At 44.2% G+C, this 19,661-nt stretch overlaps 1 protein-coding gene across 5 annotated transcripts; it reads right to left on the bottom strand.

Moving 5' to 3' along the window:
* Positions 1 to 394: 394 nt before the first annotated feature.
* Positions 395 to 18,215, bottom strand: LOC100947460 (17-beta-hydroxysteroid dehydrogenase type 6). 5 transcript variants are annotated; one of them, XM_023513663.1, is made up of 5 exons: positions 18,181 to 18,215; positions 8,106 to 8,432; positions 5,722 to 5,980; positions 2,739 to 2,902; positions 395 to 727 (listed from the first exon to the last, which is right to left on the bottom strand). In XM_023513663.1, exons 2-5 carry the CDS (start codon positions 8,416 to 8,418, stop codon positions 510 to 512), a joined length of 954 nt encoding a protein of 317 aa, XP_023369431.1. In that variant the 5' UTR covers positions 8,419 to 8,432; positions 18,181 to 18,215; the 3' UTR covers positions 395 to 509. The 5 variants fall into 5 exon arrangements, with proteins under 5 accessions (XP_023369431.1, XP_023369430.1, XP_023369432.1 ...); XM_023513662.1 differs by lacking the exon at positions 18,181 to 18,215 and adding an exon at positions 17,669 to 18,152; XM_023513664.1 differs by lacking the exon at positions 18,181 to 18,215 and adding an exon at positions 17,451 to 17,617.
* Positions 18,216 to 19,661: the final 1,446 nt, after the last annotated feature.

Genomic DNA, 19,661 nt, shown 5'->3' with positions numbered 1-19,661 from the left:
GGCACTCTACCCAGGGGCTCAGCTTGAGGCTCTGTCTCAAAAAAAAAAAAAAAAAATGACAACTGGCAATAAAAAAGAAGAAAAATAAAAATATTTATTAATGTTAAAAGTTCTATAGTTTAGACTCATTTCAAGTAAGGAGAAACAGACCCATGAATTTCTCACTAGTCTCTGAGCAACAGGTTATCACAACACAGAATAACTATTCATAGTCATAAATAAATCAACAGGTTAAATTGTTCTCAATCTATTCTGTTTAATAGGGCAAGAAACAATGATTCATTCTGGAAATATTCTTATCAAAAATTAGTCAAAATTATAAAGATTCATCACCTAAGCTTTTGATATGTGAAATACAAACATGCTGGTTCTCTGAGAATGTCAGATAAATGAGTTTAGGCAAGAAAATTTATTGTTACAGAAAGTGTGTTCAAATAAGGATTACTGAGACTCTAACAACTAAATCTAGAATTTCACCTTCATTCCAAAAGCCACCAAACCAGTTTTCTTTATACTACCTGGGCTGGTTTAGGGAAATATTTAGTCAATATGCAGTCTGCCAGTGACGTAGGTAAGTAAGACAGAGGGATGAAGAAAAATCGAGCATCCCAGCCAGCCGAATACCGAGTACGGGGATGCACAGATGTCAGAGCATGTTCCATGCAGTCAGTGACCAAGTTCAGGTTCGTGCTACATCGCATCAGCCCCTCTTTTATGACATTGTAATCTGTAACCAAAAAGAGAAATGGCGATGAGCAAACTTATTCCCCATATTTTTAAACCATCTTGCACTCAGTCACAGAAGTCTAATCGCATTAATTTTTTACAAGGATTAGGATAATCCAGACTGTGCTTCCCAACTAGCCACAATATAGCTTTTTCTTTCTTTCTTTCTTTCTTTTTTTTTGAGACAGAATCTCACTTTCTTGCCCCTGGTAGAGTGCCATGGCATCATAGCTCACAATAACCCCAAACTCTTGGGCTCAAGTGATCTCTTGCACCAGCCTCCCAAGTAGCTGGGACTACAGACACCCACCACAACACCTGGCTATTTTTAGAAACAGGCTCTGGCTCTTGCTCAGGCTAGTTTGTGAGCTCAAGCAACCCACCTGCCTCAGCCTCCCAGAATTCTGAGATTACAGGTGTGAGCCACTGTGCTGGCCCATGGCTTTTTTTTTTTTTTAGATGGAGCCTCAAGCTATCCCCCTGGGTAGAGTGCCATGGCATCACAGCTCACAGCAACCTCCAACTCCTGGGCTCAAGCGAGTCTCCTGCCTCAGCCTCCCAAGTAGCTGAGACCACAGGCACCAGCCACAATGCCCAGCTGTTTTTTGGTTGCAGCCATCATTGTTGTTTGGCAGGCCAGGCTGGATTTGAACCCACCACCTTAGGTGTATGTGGCTGGCGCCTTAGCCAGTTGAGTCACAGGCACTGAGCCTTTTTTTCCTCTTTTAATGTAGCTACTAAAATATTTAAGATAACATATGTGGCTCTCATTATATTTCTATTAGACAGCACTAATCTAGATTATCCTTATCCATGGACAAATAAATAAACCATCTGAATTCCTTTTAAATCGGAAAATACACATATCCCACCTTTTACGTATAGTAACTTCATAGTCAGTTCTAGGTTCCTGTTGATTTCTATTGCTAAACTTTATGTGCCCATAAAGAGAAAAATGTTTCCTGAGGAGAAGCGCATACCAATGGCCTGCCCTCTAGCTTGTGGGGAACTGTAGTTCTCCAGCTGGATGAGTTCTGAAAGGCTCAGGCTCTGTCTCTTCAGCCTTTCCCTCATCCAGCTTCTCTCCCCTCTATTGATGGTGACTCTCTTAGACTTGATGCACCCAGAAGACAGGCTCTGGGTTGAGAATATTCTAACTGCACATTCCCCTCCTCCCTCTCTCTGGACTACAGTATCTCCCAACGTCAGTAACAGGACTGCCTCTATCCACTGGCTTTTTGTGAAATAGAAAAGAGAGCTTCCCTCTTCGGACTTGACAAGTTGTTAACATCTTTGTGTGAAGAAAAAGCATCTTGTCCCCCAGGAAAGCATAGCCCCATGTATCTTGGGTTACTTCTACTAAGATGACCACCTTGCCCCTCCCACTGCCACCGCCACCTCCCCTCTGGGTCATCACCAGAATGATGTTCTTACACGAAATTGAACAATATCACTCCCACAAGTCTCCTAGGATCTACACTTCAGAGGTCTAGTCTCCAGAAACGGCCAACAGGGCCCTGCAAACCTCTCTTCTCCCATTTATCTCCTCCAGCCTGTAACTTACACCCTCTCTCCAGTCACAATAAGACACACGGTTTGTGGCAGGCTCTTTGTTACTAAAAAAGTAAACAATGAAGACTGTGCTTGAGATGAGCAGACATCTCACCAAGCCTGCCAAACTACCAAGGGGCACACCATCTCAAGACCCAGAGGTTCCACGCCTCTAAGTATGTGCCAACACCTCTTAGTGCTTAAGAGGCCAGGCCCACAGGTAACAGGGCAAAGAAGACCCTGACCCCAGGTTGCCTGTATATTCCCTTCCTCAACCATGACAGCCATCAGACCAAACCAATCATGAAGGCACAAGGACTGTCGTGTCCTCCTTCTGTCCCGGGAAGGTTCTGTGTACGAATCTTCATTCTCAGAGGATCTGTCGATCATTGTCCACCAATCCTCTTTTCTCCTTCTTTAGCAAGGGCACCCATTATCCCTATCAAAAGAAAGAAACTTACAGGCATCAAAAAATTGCTGTCCATAGGACTCCTTAATATGTATGGGGGCTTCTTCCCAGGCTTGCTTCACTCTCCCTAAGGACTTCTTCATGTCTGTCATTCCTGTTCTGAAGTAGCCAGGTTCAATTATGCTGACTTTCACCCCAAAATGTCGAAGCTCACGCCTGAAATAAAAAATTCAAGTCAACTCCTTTGATTAAAAGACATCATGAAAACAAAACAAAAACAAATAGATTAAAAGATTATTAAAATACCTCCAATGAATATTTTAAAGGATAAAGAAATGGAGAAAAATAAAAATGTAAACATCCTTAGGTTTAACTACTGGGACATGACTATAGCAACTACCATAACCATCATTCTTCAATCATTCTTTTTTTTTTTCCTTGAGAAAGAGTCTCACTCTGTCACCCTGAGTAGAGGGTATGATGTCATAGCTCACAGCAACCTCAATCTCTTGGGCTCAAGCAATCATTTTGCCTTTTGAATAGCCGGGACTACAGGCACCCACAACAATGCCCGACTGTTTTAAGTCTCACTCTTGCTCGGGCTGGTCTCCAACTCCTGACTGAGTTCAAGCCATCCACCAGCCTCAGCCTCTCAGAGTGCTACGATTATAGGAGTAAGCCACCACACCAAGCCAGAGGCTCCTTTTATATGAGACCATAGGAAGTGGGCAAATTTCACAGCTTGCCCAAAAGACTCTGGTGAGTTAGGATCCTTTGGCTCAAACTTCAAGGGTGGGGCTAACTAGGTAGGTACTTTGTCTTAGGATGAAAGGAGGAAGGGGAAGGGGAGGCAGGGGAGCAGGAAGGGTGTGTGAGAGGCTATGTTAGATGACCCCACAACAATGATGACATCACTGCACTCTACCTAGGGAAACAGAGTGAGACTGTCTCAAAAAAAAAAAAAAGAAAAAAAATTTATTTACCTAACGCACAGGAAGAATCACAAATTGATTGCCCAATATCTCAGTGAGGTCCTGAAGTCTAAATACCCTCATTTTAGAGAAGAAGAGAAGGTGAAGAATATAGGTAATTCTGTTGAAGGGCAATAAATGGTCACTCGGCAGGAGGAATAGATACTTGGGGGATTAAATGGATGGGGAGAAATAAACTATCTTGTAAATAATTCTATTGTCACACTGAGAAGCAATTAAATAATTCTATTTTTAGGGCAGCGCCTGTGGCTCAGTGGGTAGGGTGCTGGCCCCATATACCGAGGGTGGCAGGTTAAAATCCAGCCCCAGCAAAAGTGCAACAAAGACAATAGCCGGGCATTGTGGCAGGTGCCTATAGTCCCAGCTACTCCGGAGGCTGAGGCAAGAGAATCGCCTAAGCCCAGGAGTTGGAGGTTGCTATGAACTGTATGACGCTATAGCACTCTACCGAGGGTGATAAAGTGAGACTGTCTCTAAAAAATAAATAAATAAATAAAATAATTCTATTTTCAAATTAAATTACTTGGGATTTGGGCCAGGTCTGTTGGCATTCTTTTTTCTTTTCTTTTCTTTTCTTTTTTTTCTTTTTTGAGATAGAGTCTCACTATGTTGCCCTTGGTAGAGTGCCATGGCATCACAGCTCACAGCAACCTCCAACTCTTGGGCTTAAGCAATTCTCTTGCCTCAGCCTCCCAAGTAGCTGGGACTACAGCTGCCCGCTACAACACCTGGCTATGTTGTTGTTGTTATTGTTATTTAGCAGGCCTGGGCTGGGTTCAAACCTGTCAGCCTTGGTGTATATGGCCAGTGCCCTAGCCACCGAGCTATGAGCACCAAGCCTCTGTTGGCATTCTTGATCTTCTTTCCTGAAATATGAGATAACAGGAAGGGAAGGGAAGTTGATTCCTCTTTTTGATGGGTCCATCTGGTTTAAGCAGATAGGGGGCAAGTTCCTTCCAAGGCCTGTTGATCTCTAAGGACCTTTAATTCAAAATACTCAAAACCAGCATTTCTCATCCTGTGGGTCATGACTCACAGGAACTGTATTAAAGGGCTGCAGCATTAGGAAGGTTGAGAACCACTGCATTATACCAAGGAGTCATATTTTGGGGTGAAATATCCTGAGTGCTTCAGACTAAACAGGATTTTTCTCTTTGGACCTAGTGGACAAGGTGGTCTTGCTGTGCCAATAAATCTCACAGTAACAGCCCTTTAGAGAAATATGTTTCTTCAGACTCTCTACAGACCTGTCCCAGATCAAATAGGCAAGGCCTGGCAGCATTTAACAGATTCCCCACAAACACAAACCTAATAGCCTCCTCACCTACACAGTCCTGTAGCCTATTCCTGTTTGCTCGTAGCCACCTCAAAATATGACAAAGAACTGCACTTTGGGTTAAAACATTTCTTACTTCCTTCAGCCCCAAACAACCCCCTTCCACATACACAGCTTCTATAAAATGAGTGCATGTTAATTATCTTAGGACTCTAAGCCTGAATGAAATGTCCATTACAAGTTTATCTCCACAAATGAAAGCCAAGGAAGAGATATGATCACTCTTCTACCCACTCTAAGAAGATTCACAGCACTGACTACTTTCTCAGCCCCCTTTCATGAATGTTCTCCTTATCTTAAATAGATTTACTGGACACCAAATAGAACTTCACAAGAATAAAATCAACTACCTCTCTGCTCACCTCCTCCACCCCTCCCCTTTGGCAGTGTATTCCCTTTTTCCTTTAAATGCAAAATCCTCAACTTCTACCGAGTGCCCAGCCCACAATAGATGATTTGTGGGCTGTGGTTTTCCTGGGTGTGTCCTTAAAATTTTGGCTTAATGAACCTCAACTGAGTGTGACTTGCTCATTTTCAGGCACTTACTATTTAAGTTAACAGTTTGCTATATAAAGTAGACTAGTAAAAATTGTCTATGTCTCAAGATTTGAGGAGTAATGAAATAAGATAAAGTAGGTGAGGGCAACTAGCACAATTCCTAAGATATATCTGAGAGGTCAACAACTGCTTTAACGTAAAAGAGTTACCTCAGAATATCCGAAAAGCCTTCTACTCCATGCTTGGAGCAAGAGTAGACCCCTCCAAAGGAAGCAATTCTCCCCAGAATGCTGGAAACATTGACAATCCTCCCCTGAGCTCTCCTCACCAAGGGAAGCATGCTTGAGGTCACCTGGATCAAACCAATGAGGTTCACTTTGAGGATGTTCAGAGAGTCCTCAATAGTCTGCCACTCGATGAAGGCAACTGGGTCAATAATACCTGCATTGTTGACCAGGCCCCACAGTCCTAAAACAATAAGTCAAATCAGGAGTTTGGTTTCAGACAAAAATTATCTATCTTTAACTTGGTGTTTCCTGAGAAATCATCCATTCCTTCATGAGAGTTTGCTGTACAAATTCATACTACCTGGATGGCCAAAACAAACTCAAGCCAAAAATGAAGTTTAAGGTGGCTATGGACTCTGAGTGCTTTCAGGCACCTGATAGAAGCAATGTAAGTACTATCTGGAGGGAGCCAGGTGCAGTGGGACAGTGTCTGTGTAACAGAGGTAAAAGTCTGAAAAAGGGCAATGAACCATTTTGCAAATTGTCTCTTTAAAACTCCTCCCTCTCTGAGAAGCAAAATATGCATTCCTTCCTGAGGCCACCGATCAAAGGGGCAGAAAAATGTTCTTTGCTCTTTGTTTTCAATTTTCTTTCTTTTTTTTTAGAAACAGAGTCTCACTTTATCACCCTCAGTAGAGTGCCATGGCATCACAGCAACCTCCAACTCTTGGGCTTAGCTGATTCTCTTGCCTCAGCCTCCCGAGTATCTGGGACTACAGGCACCCACCACAATGCCTGGGTATTTTTTTGTTGCAGTTGGGCCAGGGCTGGGTTCAAACATGCCACCCTTGGTATATGGGGCCAGCACCCTACCCACTGAGCCACAGGCGCCACCCTGTTTTTTATTTTCTTAACCACAGGATATGGTTCAACAGAATTGTCCAGGCAAGGGTCACAAGATCATTGGTTTCTAGAAATACAAGCACAGTAAATTACAGTACTTTCAGCTCAATGGTAGGAAAAGTGAGATAAAAAAATTAATTAAAAGAGGAAAAAGGAAATAGAAAAAAAATGGGACAAATAAAAAGCTATAGTAAGATGAAAGAAACAAATCCAAACATATCAATAGGCTGGGCATGGTGGCTCATGCCTGTAATCCTAGCATTTTGGGAGGTCAAGGCAGGCGGATTGCCTGAGATCACAGGTTGGAGACCAGCCTGAGCCAGAGTGAGACCTCATCTCTAAATACTAGCCAGGCATTGTGGCAGGTACCTATAGTCCCAGCTACTTTGGAGGCTGAGGCAAGAGAATCACTTGAGCCCAAGAGTTTGAGGTTGCTGTGAGCTATGATGCCATGGCACTCTACCATGGACAACAAAATAAGACTCTGTCTCAAAAAATAAAAAAGACTAAAATTAAAAAATGAAATGAAAAAATATTTTGGGAAAGAGGACCAAAAGATGACTTCAGGAATGCCTATGTTTTAAGTAGCAGCCATGGGAAGATAAATCTGTTTCTTTTTTTTTTTTTTTTTTTTGAGACAAAGCCTCAAGCTATCCCCCTGGGCAGAGTGCCGTGACATCAGGCTCACAGCAACCTCCAGCTCCTGGGCTCAAGGGAGTCTTCTGCCTCAGCCTCCCAAGTAGCTGGGACCACAGGCGCCCGCCACAACGCCCAGCTATTTTTTGGTTGCAGCCGTCATTGTTGTTTGGCGGGCTGGGCTGGATTTGAACCCACCACCTTAGGTGTATGTGGCTGGTGCCTTAGCCACTTGAGCCACAGGTGCCGAGCCGATAAATCTGCTTCTTAAGAACATCTTAAAAACTTGAAACATAAAGAATTGTGTTTCTAAATACATGATCTGCAAGGTAAAATAATGGCCTCAAATCTTTTGAGCTAATCTTTCAACGTAAGCATTATTAGGGAAACAAATACCACAAAAGATTCTCAGTCTTTCAAATGACAAAGCCCACATTTTAAGTCCTGCTTTTGAGATATACAGTTGGCTCTTCTTATCTGTAGATCTGAACAACCATGGATGGAAAATATATGAACAAAAATCTACATCTGTACTAAATATGTATAGAATTATTTTTCTTGTCATTGTTCTCTAAACACTGCAGTATAACAACTATTTCCACTGTGTTAGGTATTATAAGTAATCTAGAGATGATTTAAAGTATATGGGAGGATATGCGTAAGGTATATGCAAATACAATGTCATTTTACATAAGGGACTTGAGCATCTACAAATTTTGGTACCCACATGAAGTCCTGGAACCAATCCCCCATGGATACCAAGGCACAACTATAACCTTAGCATCTTCATGCCTAAGTAAATGAAAGGAGAAAACACTTCTTCATACCTCTGTCCCCAACACGCTCCTTCACCCACTGTGTGGCTGCAGTGACACTCTCCATCTTGGTGACATCCAGGCTCACTGTCTCCAGCCTATCTGATGTCTGGGCCTTCAGCTGCTCAGCCCCCTTCTCTGTCAGACACCCAGCCAGTACCCTCAAGCCTCGAGTGTCCAGCTGTCTGGCCAGCAGGTTCCCAAAGCCAGAGTCACAGCCCGTGATGAAGACGTACTTGTCTCGGAGGTGGCTCACCACCTGCCTCTCCCGGTGCCAGCGCAGCAGGTAGTACAGGCCCACAAGGGCCGCCAGGTACAGCCACATGTTGAGCGTTTGTCCTTCAATAGAAAGAAAACTTTCATTTTATTTCTTCCCTTTTTCTTTAAACAATACCTATTCGGTATTTACTACATGTTAGGCATTGCACTAGGTACTGGGGACTCTGTTTAGACCAGTGGTTCTCAACCTTCCTCATGCCGCAGCCCTTTAATACAGTTCCTATGGGTCACGACCCACAGGCTGAGAACAGCTGGTTTAGACCAATACTTCGTCCTAACCTCAAGGAACCACAATCTAAAAAGGGGACTCAGGGAGGTGACCAAACAAAGGTAATGCAGTGTTACAGGTGCCATAACAAAAGTATGCACATAATCTAATAAAGCTACAAAGGAGTATTGATCACCCGTAGCCTGCGAAGTTAGGAATGTCTTCACAGAAGTGTGGGAGATAGATAGGCTGATCTCTCCATGGGCCCTCCAATTCAGGGTAAAGCATACAGGTGGGCCATCCCTATGGCTTCTCCCAGATCACCCAAGAAAGAAGAGAGGAGCCTAGAGGCAGCCCAGTCAGGGGACTGTCAACATGACCATCCCTGCATTGGGGGATCAGCAGAACAGGCAGGTTAAGACCTTTGGACTTCTAATCAGCAGTTTAGATTAGAGAAGTTAGGATATCTGGGAGGAAACCTGCTTTCTCCCTCCTCTTTTCTAAATATACATTATCAGACCATTCCAGACATTCCAGATTACCCCATCTTCCTGGAAGCGGAGGTTTCCCTCTAATTCTATTTTTGAGCACAATAAAAGACCTCTGAGAGATTAGAATGGTGCTGCATTGCCTCAGTCTGCTACTTGGTGCAGGAGACAATGTATGCCTCTCCAGGCCTCTCAGACTTTATGCATTTAGTTGGTGTGAAGTCTCCCTTCATCCTTCAGTACTATATCCCTTGTCAGCCCCCAGCCCAGGTTAGGGTTCACCCAGAACCCCAACATAGAAGCAATGACTTTGATACTACTTCCCATAGGATAAGAGTTCAAAAAGTGAACAAGGATGAAAGGCATTCCTGGCAGTAACGATATATATGTGAGCAGAGTAGTGAGCAGAACAAAACTTCCTGATACCTATACAGCTCTGCAGAAGTGCAGTGCAGAACAGACAGAGGAAGAGATGGGGGATGAAGCAGTGAAGGCCAGATCATGAAGGGCCTTGGAAGCCACAAAAAGGAGCCTGGACCTTATCTTACAGACAATGAGGGTGTGTTACTAAAAGACACTAAACCATAGAGTAAGATGGCCAGAGTTAGCTTTAGAAAGATCTGTCTACAATGACGGTGGAGGACAGATGAAACGGGTACGGTGAAGACAGGGAGATCAGGTAGGAGACCTAATAGTCTAGGTGCGATATTGCTGCCAAAGAAATTTATAAATATACACTACTCAGAAGTATTGTCAAAATAAACATTCACAGATCCCTATCTTTCTAGATAGATTTCTGGACCAAAGTCGACCCATTTTTGCCCATCTTTAGGAGTTGGCCAAACTGACATGATTCATAACACAGGGAGAGGTAAAAAATGGGTGTGGGCCAACTAAAACATCCTGCATGAACTGAGTCTGGGCAATTCAAACTCCTTAGTTTGGCCCGGATGCTTACCCAGTGCTCTGGCTGCTGACTTCCTCCTTGCTCCCGCTCTGGCTGGCATGCTATTTTATAGATGAGCATTAAGAGATTAAATACAGCACTGGATAAAAGAGGGAACGAGATTGGTCCAGGTATATTTTCCTGATGTCTCTTAACCTTCCCACCAATGAAATTGACTGCTCCCTCCACAGTGTATGGCACACAGCAGATACTTAATAAATGTTGTTAGATCAATCAAGGAATAATAAACAAAAATATCAGGAGTGAAGGGGAACACAGGGAGAAAAAAACAGCAGAAACAATGAGCCTAAAAAGTCAGAGAAAGAAAGCTGACGGAAGACAAGGGAAGAGGGCCTTGATGAGGACCAGCAAGCAGGCAGGCAGGTCCTTGAGTGTGACTCAGGAGGGTGCTGGTGGGTGCAAGGAACACTCCTAGGGAGCGAAAGGCACAGAAGCAAGTTTTCAGAGGGCTGAGGGATGAACTGGAGATCAGGAAGTAGAGCCAAGTGGAAACTTCTTTCAAAAGCCTGGTCTGGGAAGGACAAAAGGGAAGGCAGTAGCTAGAAGGCAATGCAGGGTGTGAGGGAAGGAAATAGTTAAATAGTTGATAGAAGCGTCCAGTACTCCCTTTCTTCCTCTCTACCCTCTCTTCCTGCTTTTCCCTTCCCTCCCCCCTCTTCACCCCTGTCCTCTCTCTCCTCCCTTCTCTGAAGTTTTCTGTCCCTTCCAATTTGAGAACACTGTGTTCTCTGGCCAGCTGCCTCTGTCCTGCCCCACTGGCATTCCCTGGCACACTGCACTACAGAAAAGGCTTCGTCTTTCCTGTTTATTCACTAATCAGGTAATTTCTTAATGTTAGTCAAAGGTGAAAATCCATTCTCCCCATTAGGGAGAAACTGGGGCATCATGGCCTCCCTGGGTATTACTACTTAGCAGTCACACCTCCAGTAGCAGGAAAATCTGCAAAAGGGATGTGGCAGGCAGGGTGTCAAACCCCAGGCCAACCTGAGCACGGACCAAATAGCTAATGATGCCCTGAATATTTCAGATAGCAAATCCAAAGAGGCCTGCTTGTTTTTATAAAACGATTCATCTGCAAACTCAGTGCAATTAATTATGCTTTTGCTTTTGACCTGAAACATTTATATATGTACTCACATTGCTATTTTTTGATTTATGGTTTTTTGGGGGGGGGTTGGTAGCGACAGAGTCTCACTTTATCGTCCTTGGTAGAGTGCATCACAACTCACAGCAACCTCCAACTCCTGGGCTTAGGCAATTCTCTTCCCTCAGCCTCCTGAGTAACTGAGACTACAGGTGCCCGCCACAACACCCAGCTATTTTTTTGTTGCAGTTTGGCGGGAGCCAGGTTTGAACCTGCCACCCTCGGTATATGGGGCTGGTGCCCTACCCACTGAGGCACAGGTGCCGCCCTGATTTATGGATTTTTGATAGTCTCAATAACTTCCTGTTATGGGAAATCAGTACTTAACTTTCTTAGAACACATTGCTTCTTCCCTTCTCATCCACACAGTGCTTTCTGGTTAATTTTCTTTTATGAGCTTTGCACTGAACCTAGAAAACACCTTGATAATGACAGTGCATACGCTAAAACCTTTCACTAATTACTTCAGGTATGACACCCACCTTAGTCTTCATCACTGATTTAAGCAACTCTCGCACAAAGATTTTGAACAGGGCCAGGCGTAGTGGTGCAGACCTATAATCCTAGCACTCTGAGAGGCCAAGGTGGGAGGACTGGTTGGGCTCAGGAGTTGGGAGAATAGGCTGAGCAAGAGCAAGATGCCATCTTTACTAAAAATAGAAAAATTAGGTGGGCTTTGTGGTGGGGGCCTGTAGTTCCAGCTACTCAGGAGGCTAAAGAATGAGAATCTCTTGAGCCCAAGAGTTTGAGGTTGCTGTGAACTATGATGATGCCATGGCACTCCACACTCTACCCAGGGCGACACAGTGGGACTCCATCTCAAAAAATAATAATAATAATAATAAGATTTTGAACAGCTGAGACCGCCCTCTCTGACCATAGCCCCATCCTATCTTTGGGAGTCTTCCCCTCCTTCCCTTCCTTTTGCATCTTTCCTCCCAATGTGCCTTTATCCTCCCATGATTTCATTTATATAAGTACCTACATTGCTGTTTTTTCAGCCTGGTTGGCCATTTTAGGAGTGTTTCACTGGCACCCCAAAACCTTTCCCAGCCACATTCTCTAGCTGCCACCTGCCAAGTGGTGATAGAGAAAGGCCAGAAAACAAGCTGGTTACTTCTACAACGAATTGATACCACATTGTCTCAGCTGGGCCCTTGCTGATACAAGGCAAACTTCTGTTGGCCTCCATCTGATGCCCACAGTATGTTTTTCCAGTAACTATTCCAAATGTATTCCAAATGTCCCGACCTTATATTCATCTGGCTTTCCTTCCACAGAGGAGCCTACATCTTGTCTCCCTGCCAAAATCCAGATCAGCTCAACCTCCATCCTCCCCATTTCCAAACAATGGCCTGGACACTCTAATTCATACCCACATTTGCCTGTCATCTCAGTAGGGTTCCAGGATCCCCTGAGGGTGCCTCTGCTGTAAACGTCTCCATACTGTCCTCTGACCTCCCTCTTTTGTCTTTCCTCCTCCCTTAGACCATCCTATCCTACCATCCTTCCATACCCATCCTCAAAGAGCCCATGCCCAGGGCCTCTATTTTCTTGGCACCTGTGAGGTCCCTAAGCCCTTGAACTCCACCTTCCATTACTGTCTGGAAGCTCTCCGAGCTCACCAAGGACCTACCCCCATGGCCCTCTCTCTCCTCCTGAGACTTTGCTTCAATTCTTAGCACTTTCTTTTTCTTAGTGGTTTTATCTGATTCTTAGATGCTACCCTGGTCTTAGGTGAAGGAGGAGATTTTTTTTCAGATCATGCCATGCCCTCTTTGCAATCCATCTGTGGCTCCCTGTCCTCATAGGATAAATTCAGGACTCTTCAGCTTAACATATAATAATAATAGTGAATAGTTAATACAGAACATTCCTTGTGCACCAGGCACTATTCTATATGCTACATTTGCATAATACAGGGTTATGCCAATTATTATGCCCATTTTCACATGAGTAAACTGGGGTACAGATTAAGGCAAAAGTTAAGTGGCTTTTCCAAGGACAAACAGATAGTAGTAGAGACAGGATTGATTCCGTCTACCTGCAGAAGCCTTGCATCTAACCATTATACCACATTACCTTTCCCAGGAAGACTTTTCATGGTCTCCCCCTCAGCCCCAGCCTCTCACAGCTGGAAGTCATGGTTTGTTCCTTCTGGCTGCCCAGTTTGGGGAGGCTTCCCCTCCCTTGCCTTCCACTGTGGCTGTTACAGTGCCCATTCTCTTTCTCCCCCTCCTTCTCCTCCTCCCCTCTTTATACCCTAAATGCAAGGATTCCCCATGCCTCTTGCTTGTCCTGTCACAGAAGCCATCTCATTGCCCTCATGTTAGTGAGGAGAAATAGGAAAATGTTGAGTCAGTTAGGCTAATGTAGGAATACTTTAAGACTACACCACCCCCTTACCACCTTGCTTAAGCAACTTTTTTTTCCCTGATGTCACTGGCCCCCAGAGCCAGGCTGTAAAGATGTATATCTCAAGGAATAGAGCAAACAATCCTCGGGAGTGACAGCACCTGCAATATCCTTAATCATTTCTACAGTTCTTTATCACTACACTGGGCATGCTAGGTCACACTGCATTTTTCAATCTCACACAGAGGACCTCTCTTTCTGCAATATAGTACGTGATGAAGTAAGAAGCAGGCATTATTCTATTCCTTGATTAAAATCTTCAGACCCTATAAGGGTTTGTCTAGTCCAGGTATCCTCAACTACAGCCCGCCTAGGATATTTATCCGGCCCGCCAGGTGTTTTTGCCGCCGCTGCCTGTCCTGCTTAGCAGCCGACTCATCCTGAGGCCTGCAGTCCGGCCCTCCAATGGTCGGAGGGACAGTGAACTGGCCTCCTATTTAAGTTTGAGGACCCCTGGACTCTAGTCACTGATCCTAAGAGTGTGTCTGTAAATAGCACAGAGCTCCCTGAACTGTTCCACCACGAAATTCTTTTGTTTCACATAGGTGTGAACTAAGCAACTAAAAGGACCCCTCTTGACCAAGAGTACCCCAGAAATATCCTAAAGCTGAGTTTCTGGCCATGAGTCTGGAGGTCAGACATGCTTCCTCATGCCCCCTTCTCTTCTTGGAAATATCCTTTGTAACTCATGAATAGGCCTAAGGCTATGGAAGACAAAGCTTGAACCACCCCTTCAATTCTTCAATTTACTTAATAGATCACATGAGTCTATGTCCTATATGTCCAGTATGAACTAACATAAAGTCTTTTTTTTTTTATTTTGAGACCATGTCTCACTTTGTTGTCCCCAGTAGAGAGCTGTAGTGTCATACCTCACAGCAACCTCAAACTCTTGGGCTTAAGGGATTGTCTTGCCTGAGCCTTTCAAGTAGACGGGACCACAAGCACCCACCACAATTCCCGACTTAACATATAGTCTTAAGGCTATAGGTTCTCCACCTGTGGGTTGCGACCCCTTTGGGCTTCTCTTGCATATCAGATATTTCATCACGATTCATAACCGTAGCAAAATTACAGTTATGAAGTAGCAATGAAAATAATTTTATGGTTGGAACACGAGGAACTGTATTAAAGGGTCACGGCATTAGGAAGGTTGAGAACCACTGTCTTAAGGCTTCTCTCTTCCCGAGTGGCAGAATGACTGGCACCCTCTTGGCCAAGGAGATCCCTAAAACTGAATTGCTAGCCATGAGAAAGATCAGACAGGCCTCATCATGTCCCCCCCATCTACCCTGCCTTCTTAAAAATGTCCTTTGTGACTCATTAACAAGTCTAAGGATATGCAAGACAGAAGTGCAGGTCCTCAATATACACAACAAACCACTTGACTCTGGGCACAGGTCCTACGGTTTGTCTCAGATTAACAGATCTTTAACTCAAGCCTCCCTTTTCAAGGACTCCTGGTCTATTAGATAAAACCTAAGTCTTTCAGCCAATTGTCAGCAAAAGGCTCTTTAAACTCATCTGTAACCTGCAGCTACTTCCCCTTTGAAATGTCCCACTTTTCAAGCCAAACCAATGCATGCCTTCAACATACTGATTTATGACTTTACCTGTAATTCCTGTCTCCCTGAGATGTATAAAACCAAATTGTAACCCTACTACCTTGAGTCTATGTGCTCAAGGATTCCTGGGTCATGTTCCTCAAATGTAGGTCAGAATTAACCTCTTTAAATTATTTTATAGAGAGGCTCGGCACCTGTAGCACAGCAGCTAGAGCAGCAGTCACATATACCAGAGCTGGCGGGTTTGATTCCAGCCCGGACCTGCCAAACAATGACAATGGCAACCAAAAATTAGCTGGATGTTGTGGCAGACACCTGTAGTCCCAGCTACGTGGGAGGCTGAGGCAAGAGAATTGCTTAAGCCCAAGAGTTTGAGGTTGCTGTGAGCTGTGACACAGGGTGACACAGGGTGACTAGGGTGACAACTTGAGACTTTGTCTCAAAAAAAAAGAAAAAAATTATTTTATAGAGCATGGTTTCTTTTACATCAACAGTGTAATTCCTGTCTTCCTGAAATGTAACCAATCTGCTGGCTTGGCACCCATGCTCAGTGGTTAGGGCAACAACCATATACACTGGAGCTGCGGATTTAAATCCGGCCTGGGCCTGCCAAACAACAATGACAACTGCAACAAAAAAATAGCCAGGCTATGAGGCAGGCACCTGTAGTCCCAGCTAATTGGGAGGCTGAGGCAAGAGAATTGCTTAAGCCCAAGAGTTGGAGGTTGCTGTGAGCTGTGATATAACAGCACTCTATCTAAGGTAACATAATGAGACTCTGTCTCAAAAAAAAACAATCTGTAACCCAACTACAATTAGACCACTTGGCTCAAGGCTTCTTGGGCATGTTAGAGGGCCTAACATGGCCCCATACAAGCCCTTCCCCCTCCTCTTCCTCTCCTCCTAAGACTATACAATGGACCCAGTTAGCCCTATACCCGAAAAAATTCTTGCCAAAGGAGTCTAACCCACCAAAGCCCTCCCAGTGAGCTGTGGAATTTGCCCGCCTCCTATAGCTCCATATAAAAGGAGTCTTCCTAGGTGCAGACATCGTCTTTTGCCTTTTCTTTTCTTTTTTTTTTTTTTTTTAGACACCATCTCACTCTATCACCCTGGGTAGAATGCCATGCTGTCATAGCTCATAGCACATTACAGATGGGTTTAAAGATTCATAGCTCATCGCAACCTTAAACTCTTGGGCTTGAGAAATCCTCCTACCTCAGCCTCCCCAGTAGCTGGGACTACAGGTGCCCGCCACCATGCCCAACTAATTTTTCTATGTTTAGCAGAGACGGGGTCTCACTCTTGCTCAAGCTGGTCTCTAACTCTTGAGCCCAAGCAATCAATGGGCCTTGGTCTTCCAGAGTGCTAGGATTACAGGCATGAGCCACCACACCCAGCCCTCTTTGGCCTTTCAATAAATGTGACCTAAACATCTCCAGTCTGGTCTGGTCTCTGGGCACACTAAACACACCTTTCAGAGCATGGCTTTCCAGGCTCACAATAAACTTAATTATTTTATAGAGTCTGAGTTCTTTTCTGTTGACATTGAGCATATAGACTAAGCATTCTTGAAGATAACTGTTTTTTCATAATTGATGACAGTGGGTATCCACCATAATGTTTACTGAAAACGGTTGACAATCTGGAACAACTGACTATTGCAGGAAGATGAGGCCTAATGGAGAGAAAGAGCACCCAAACACCATGTTTAAAAAAGGAAGGGCCAGCAGAGCAATGGCACAGAATTCAAAATGGCCATATTCCCGAGCTGGTTCAGTCTTCTCCTTTTTATCCCCAGTCAAAAAATAATTATCAAGTTCTTCATATTATCTTAGAAGTTCAAGACCAAATTTAATGTTCAAGTATAATATTAATAATTCCACTAGCCCTTGTACACAGCACTTTTTCTTCTTTTTCATCTCTTAAATTTTCTATTTCTATAGTATTTCTATTTGCATTTTCTTTTTTTTTTGAGACAGAGTCTTACTTTGTCACCCTGGGTAGAGTGCTGTGGTATCATAGCTCACAGAAACCGCAAACTGTTGGGCTCAAGAGATTCTCTTGCTTCAGCCTCCCACGTAGCTGGGACTACAGGCAACCGCCACAACGGCTGGCTTTTTCTTAAGAGTCAAGATCTCATTCTTGCTCAAGCTGGTCTCCAACCCCAGAGCTCAGACAATCCACCTGCCTCAGCCTCCCAGGTGCTAGGATTACAGGCATGAGCCATCCACCCCTTCTATTTGCATTTTTACAACTTTATTGTACATGTGTCTTTTCTTTAAGGTTACCTCAGACTCTTTTTGAAGATGCCACATTTGTTCAAGACTAAAACTTGACTAATGGATTCTCCAATCTCAACATTCCAAAAGTTGCCTCACTTCTCTATGCCAAATGGAAAAAAGTTAAGAAATACTCAGCCATTTGATGCCTTATATGCACATTTTTAAATCATATCTCATTTCATATCAGTCTATAAAATTCTACAAAGAGAAAGGGAAAATGTTACCTGAAGAGTTCTCATTAGGAAATATATGTTGTATTTCAAACACTTTTTGTTTGCTTCCTCTGGAATTTTATTTGCTCTCTGTTCTCCACAGGGTTAGAAGTGTAGCAAATGGGAAAGAATAAGGAGATTACTATTTACTGGCTATGTAGAAAATAAAAATTAAAAGGAACAATTTCACTACTCTCATTACACAGCGACTGGGCACTGGAAAATGAAGGTGGGGTTGGGACAGCAAGTTCAGCCCAGACTACAGGGAGAGCTGCTTCAGCAACACAATTCTCACGGCCCAGTTGTACAGCAGGCCTCTGCACTTAGGCAGTTTCCACAAAGTTACCCCGCAACTGTCAGCACTAACCATGAAAGAGCTGACTTTCCCCACTGCCAAGAATCCCGCTTTTCAGAGTTCCGATTTTTAAGTATAAGATCACCCCCAACTTCTAACCAATACTTTCCCAAATTCCAAGCGAGTGAAGATCCAAAAAGTAGGGAAAGGTCTGGGCGGTGGCTCACACCTGTAGTTGCAGACTCTGAGAGGCTGAGGTGGGAGGATCGCTTGACACTGCTCTGAGCGAGGCGATGCCACTGCACTCTCGCCTGGGCCACAGAGTGGGATTCTGTCGCAAAAACAGAAAGGGAAAATTTAGCGACGAAATTAATTCCAGGTATCAAATTTGAAAGATCTTTTAAGAAAATTAAAAAGCCATAATCAAGACCTATTTCCAAACAGCGAACAGACTGTGTTCCCTTGCCCACCAACAAACACACCCCTACCTGACGTTGGAGAAGAGTCCAGTTCTGGATCCGCGACCAGGCCGCGGGTGCTTCCTGCCCTCCCTCTCGCTGCCCACTCCGCCTCCTGCATGGCTGTCACAACAGCCCCCCCTTGTGGTGAGAGTCCGGGCTGCTTCAAGCCCTTGTGGTCCTCGCCGTGTCATCCTTGCTCAGCTGGAGAAGAATCAGATCAATTTTTTACAAAATGAAAAGCAGAACAAAGGAAAAGAGCTGCGCCGGCCAGCCAGAGAGTTTCCTGTGCTCTTCAGCTCCTGAGATGCAAGTCCCCTGCTGGCGTAAAGGGACGGGAGGAGGCAGATTTGAGCAGAGCCCAGTTGCTTAGAGTGCCTGTGGCACTCAAACCCTTTCAAAAAGAACTGCAATGATTTCGTGTCTTGTACATATATATTACATATATATGTTATATGTAGTATATTACATATGGGGTACATAATACATATACTTTTTAATAACAGCTTTATTGAGGCATAATTCACATACCATACAATTCACTGCTTTGTGGGTGTTTCCAGCCCAAACTGCATCCAGCTTTACTAAAGATACTTTTCTTTATTTTGAATTAATATGAAAGCACAAATTTTTATGGTACATTGTTCTGACTTCCAAAGTGAAGTTTAAGTTGTAGAAGAGTCCTCACGGGAGGGGCAGGGGAGTGATGGCGGCGCTTGAGGAACCCCCTCACATTGTGTACATTAGGTGAGATCCCGCCAGTTGCCCTCCCTCCTCCGACGAATCTCCCTCCCCTCTCTTCTTTCCCTCCTCACCCCTCCCCCTTGCTGGACATATTTGTGTTATGTCATTCATATGAGCATATGTTTATTTACTGGTTTCATATTAGTATTGAGTACATTGGATTTTTTTTCCTTTTTTCGAGACAGTCTCACTTTGTTGTCTTCAGTAGAGTGCTATGGCCTCATAGCCACAGCAATCTCAAACTCTTGGGCTTAAGCAAGTCTCTTGCCTCAGCACCCCAAGTAGCTGGGACTACAGGCGCCTGCCACAAAGCCGACCCGGCTATGTTTTCTAGAGATAGGGGGTCTCCCTCTGGCTCAGGCTGGTCTCGAACCTGTGAGCTCAGGCAATCCACCCACCTCTGCCTCCCAGAGTTTTATGGGGGTTTTTCTTTCCCTATTCTTGGGATACTTTACTAAGAAGAATGTGTTTCAACTCCATCCAGGTAAACTTTTTTTTTTTTTTTTTT

This window comes from Otolemur garnettii, unplaced genomic scaffold (genome assembly GCF_000181295.1).
Source record: "Otolemur garnettii isolate 467f Iridium unplaced genomic scaffold, OtoGar3 scaffold00043, whole genome shotgun sequence".
Taxonomy (NCBI): domain Eukaryota; kingdom Metazoa; phylum Chordata; class Mammalia; order Primates; family Galagidae; genus Otolemur; species Otolemur garnettii.
The sequence above is the reverse complement of the archived record's forward strand: the minus strand, read 5'-3'. Positions and strand labels throughout refer to the sequence as shown.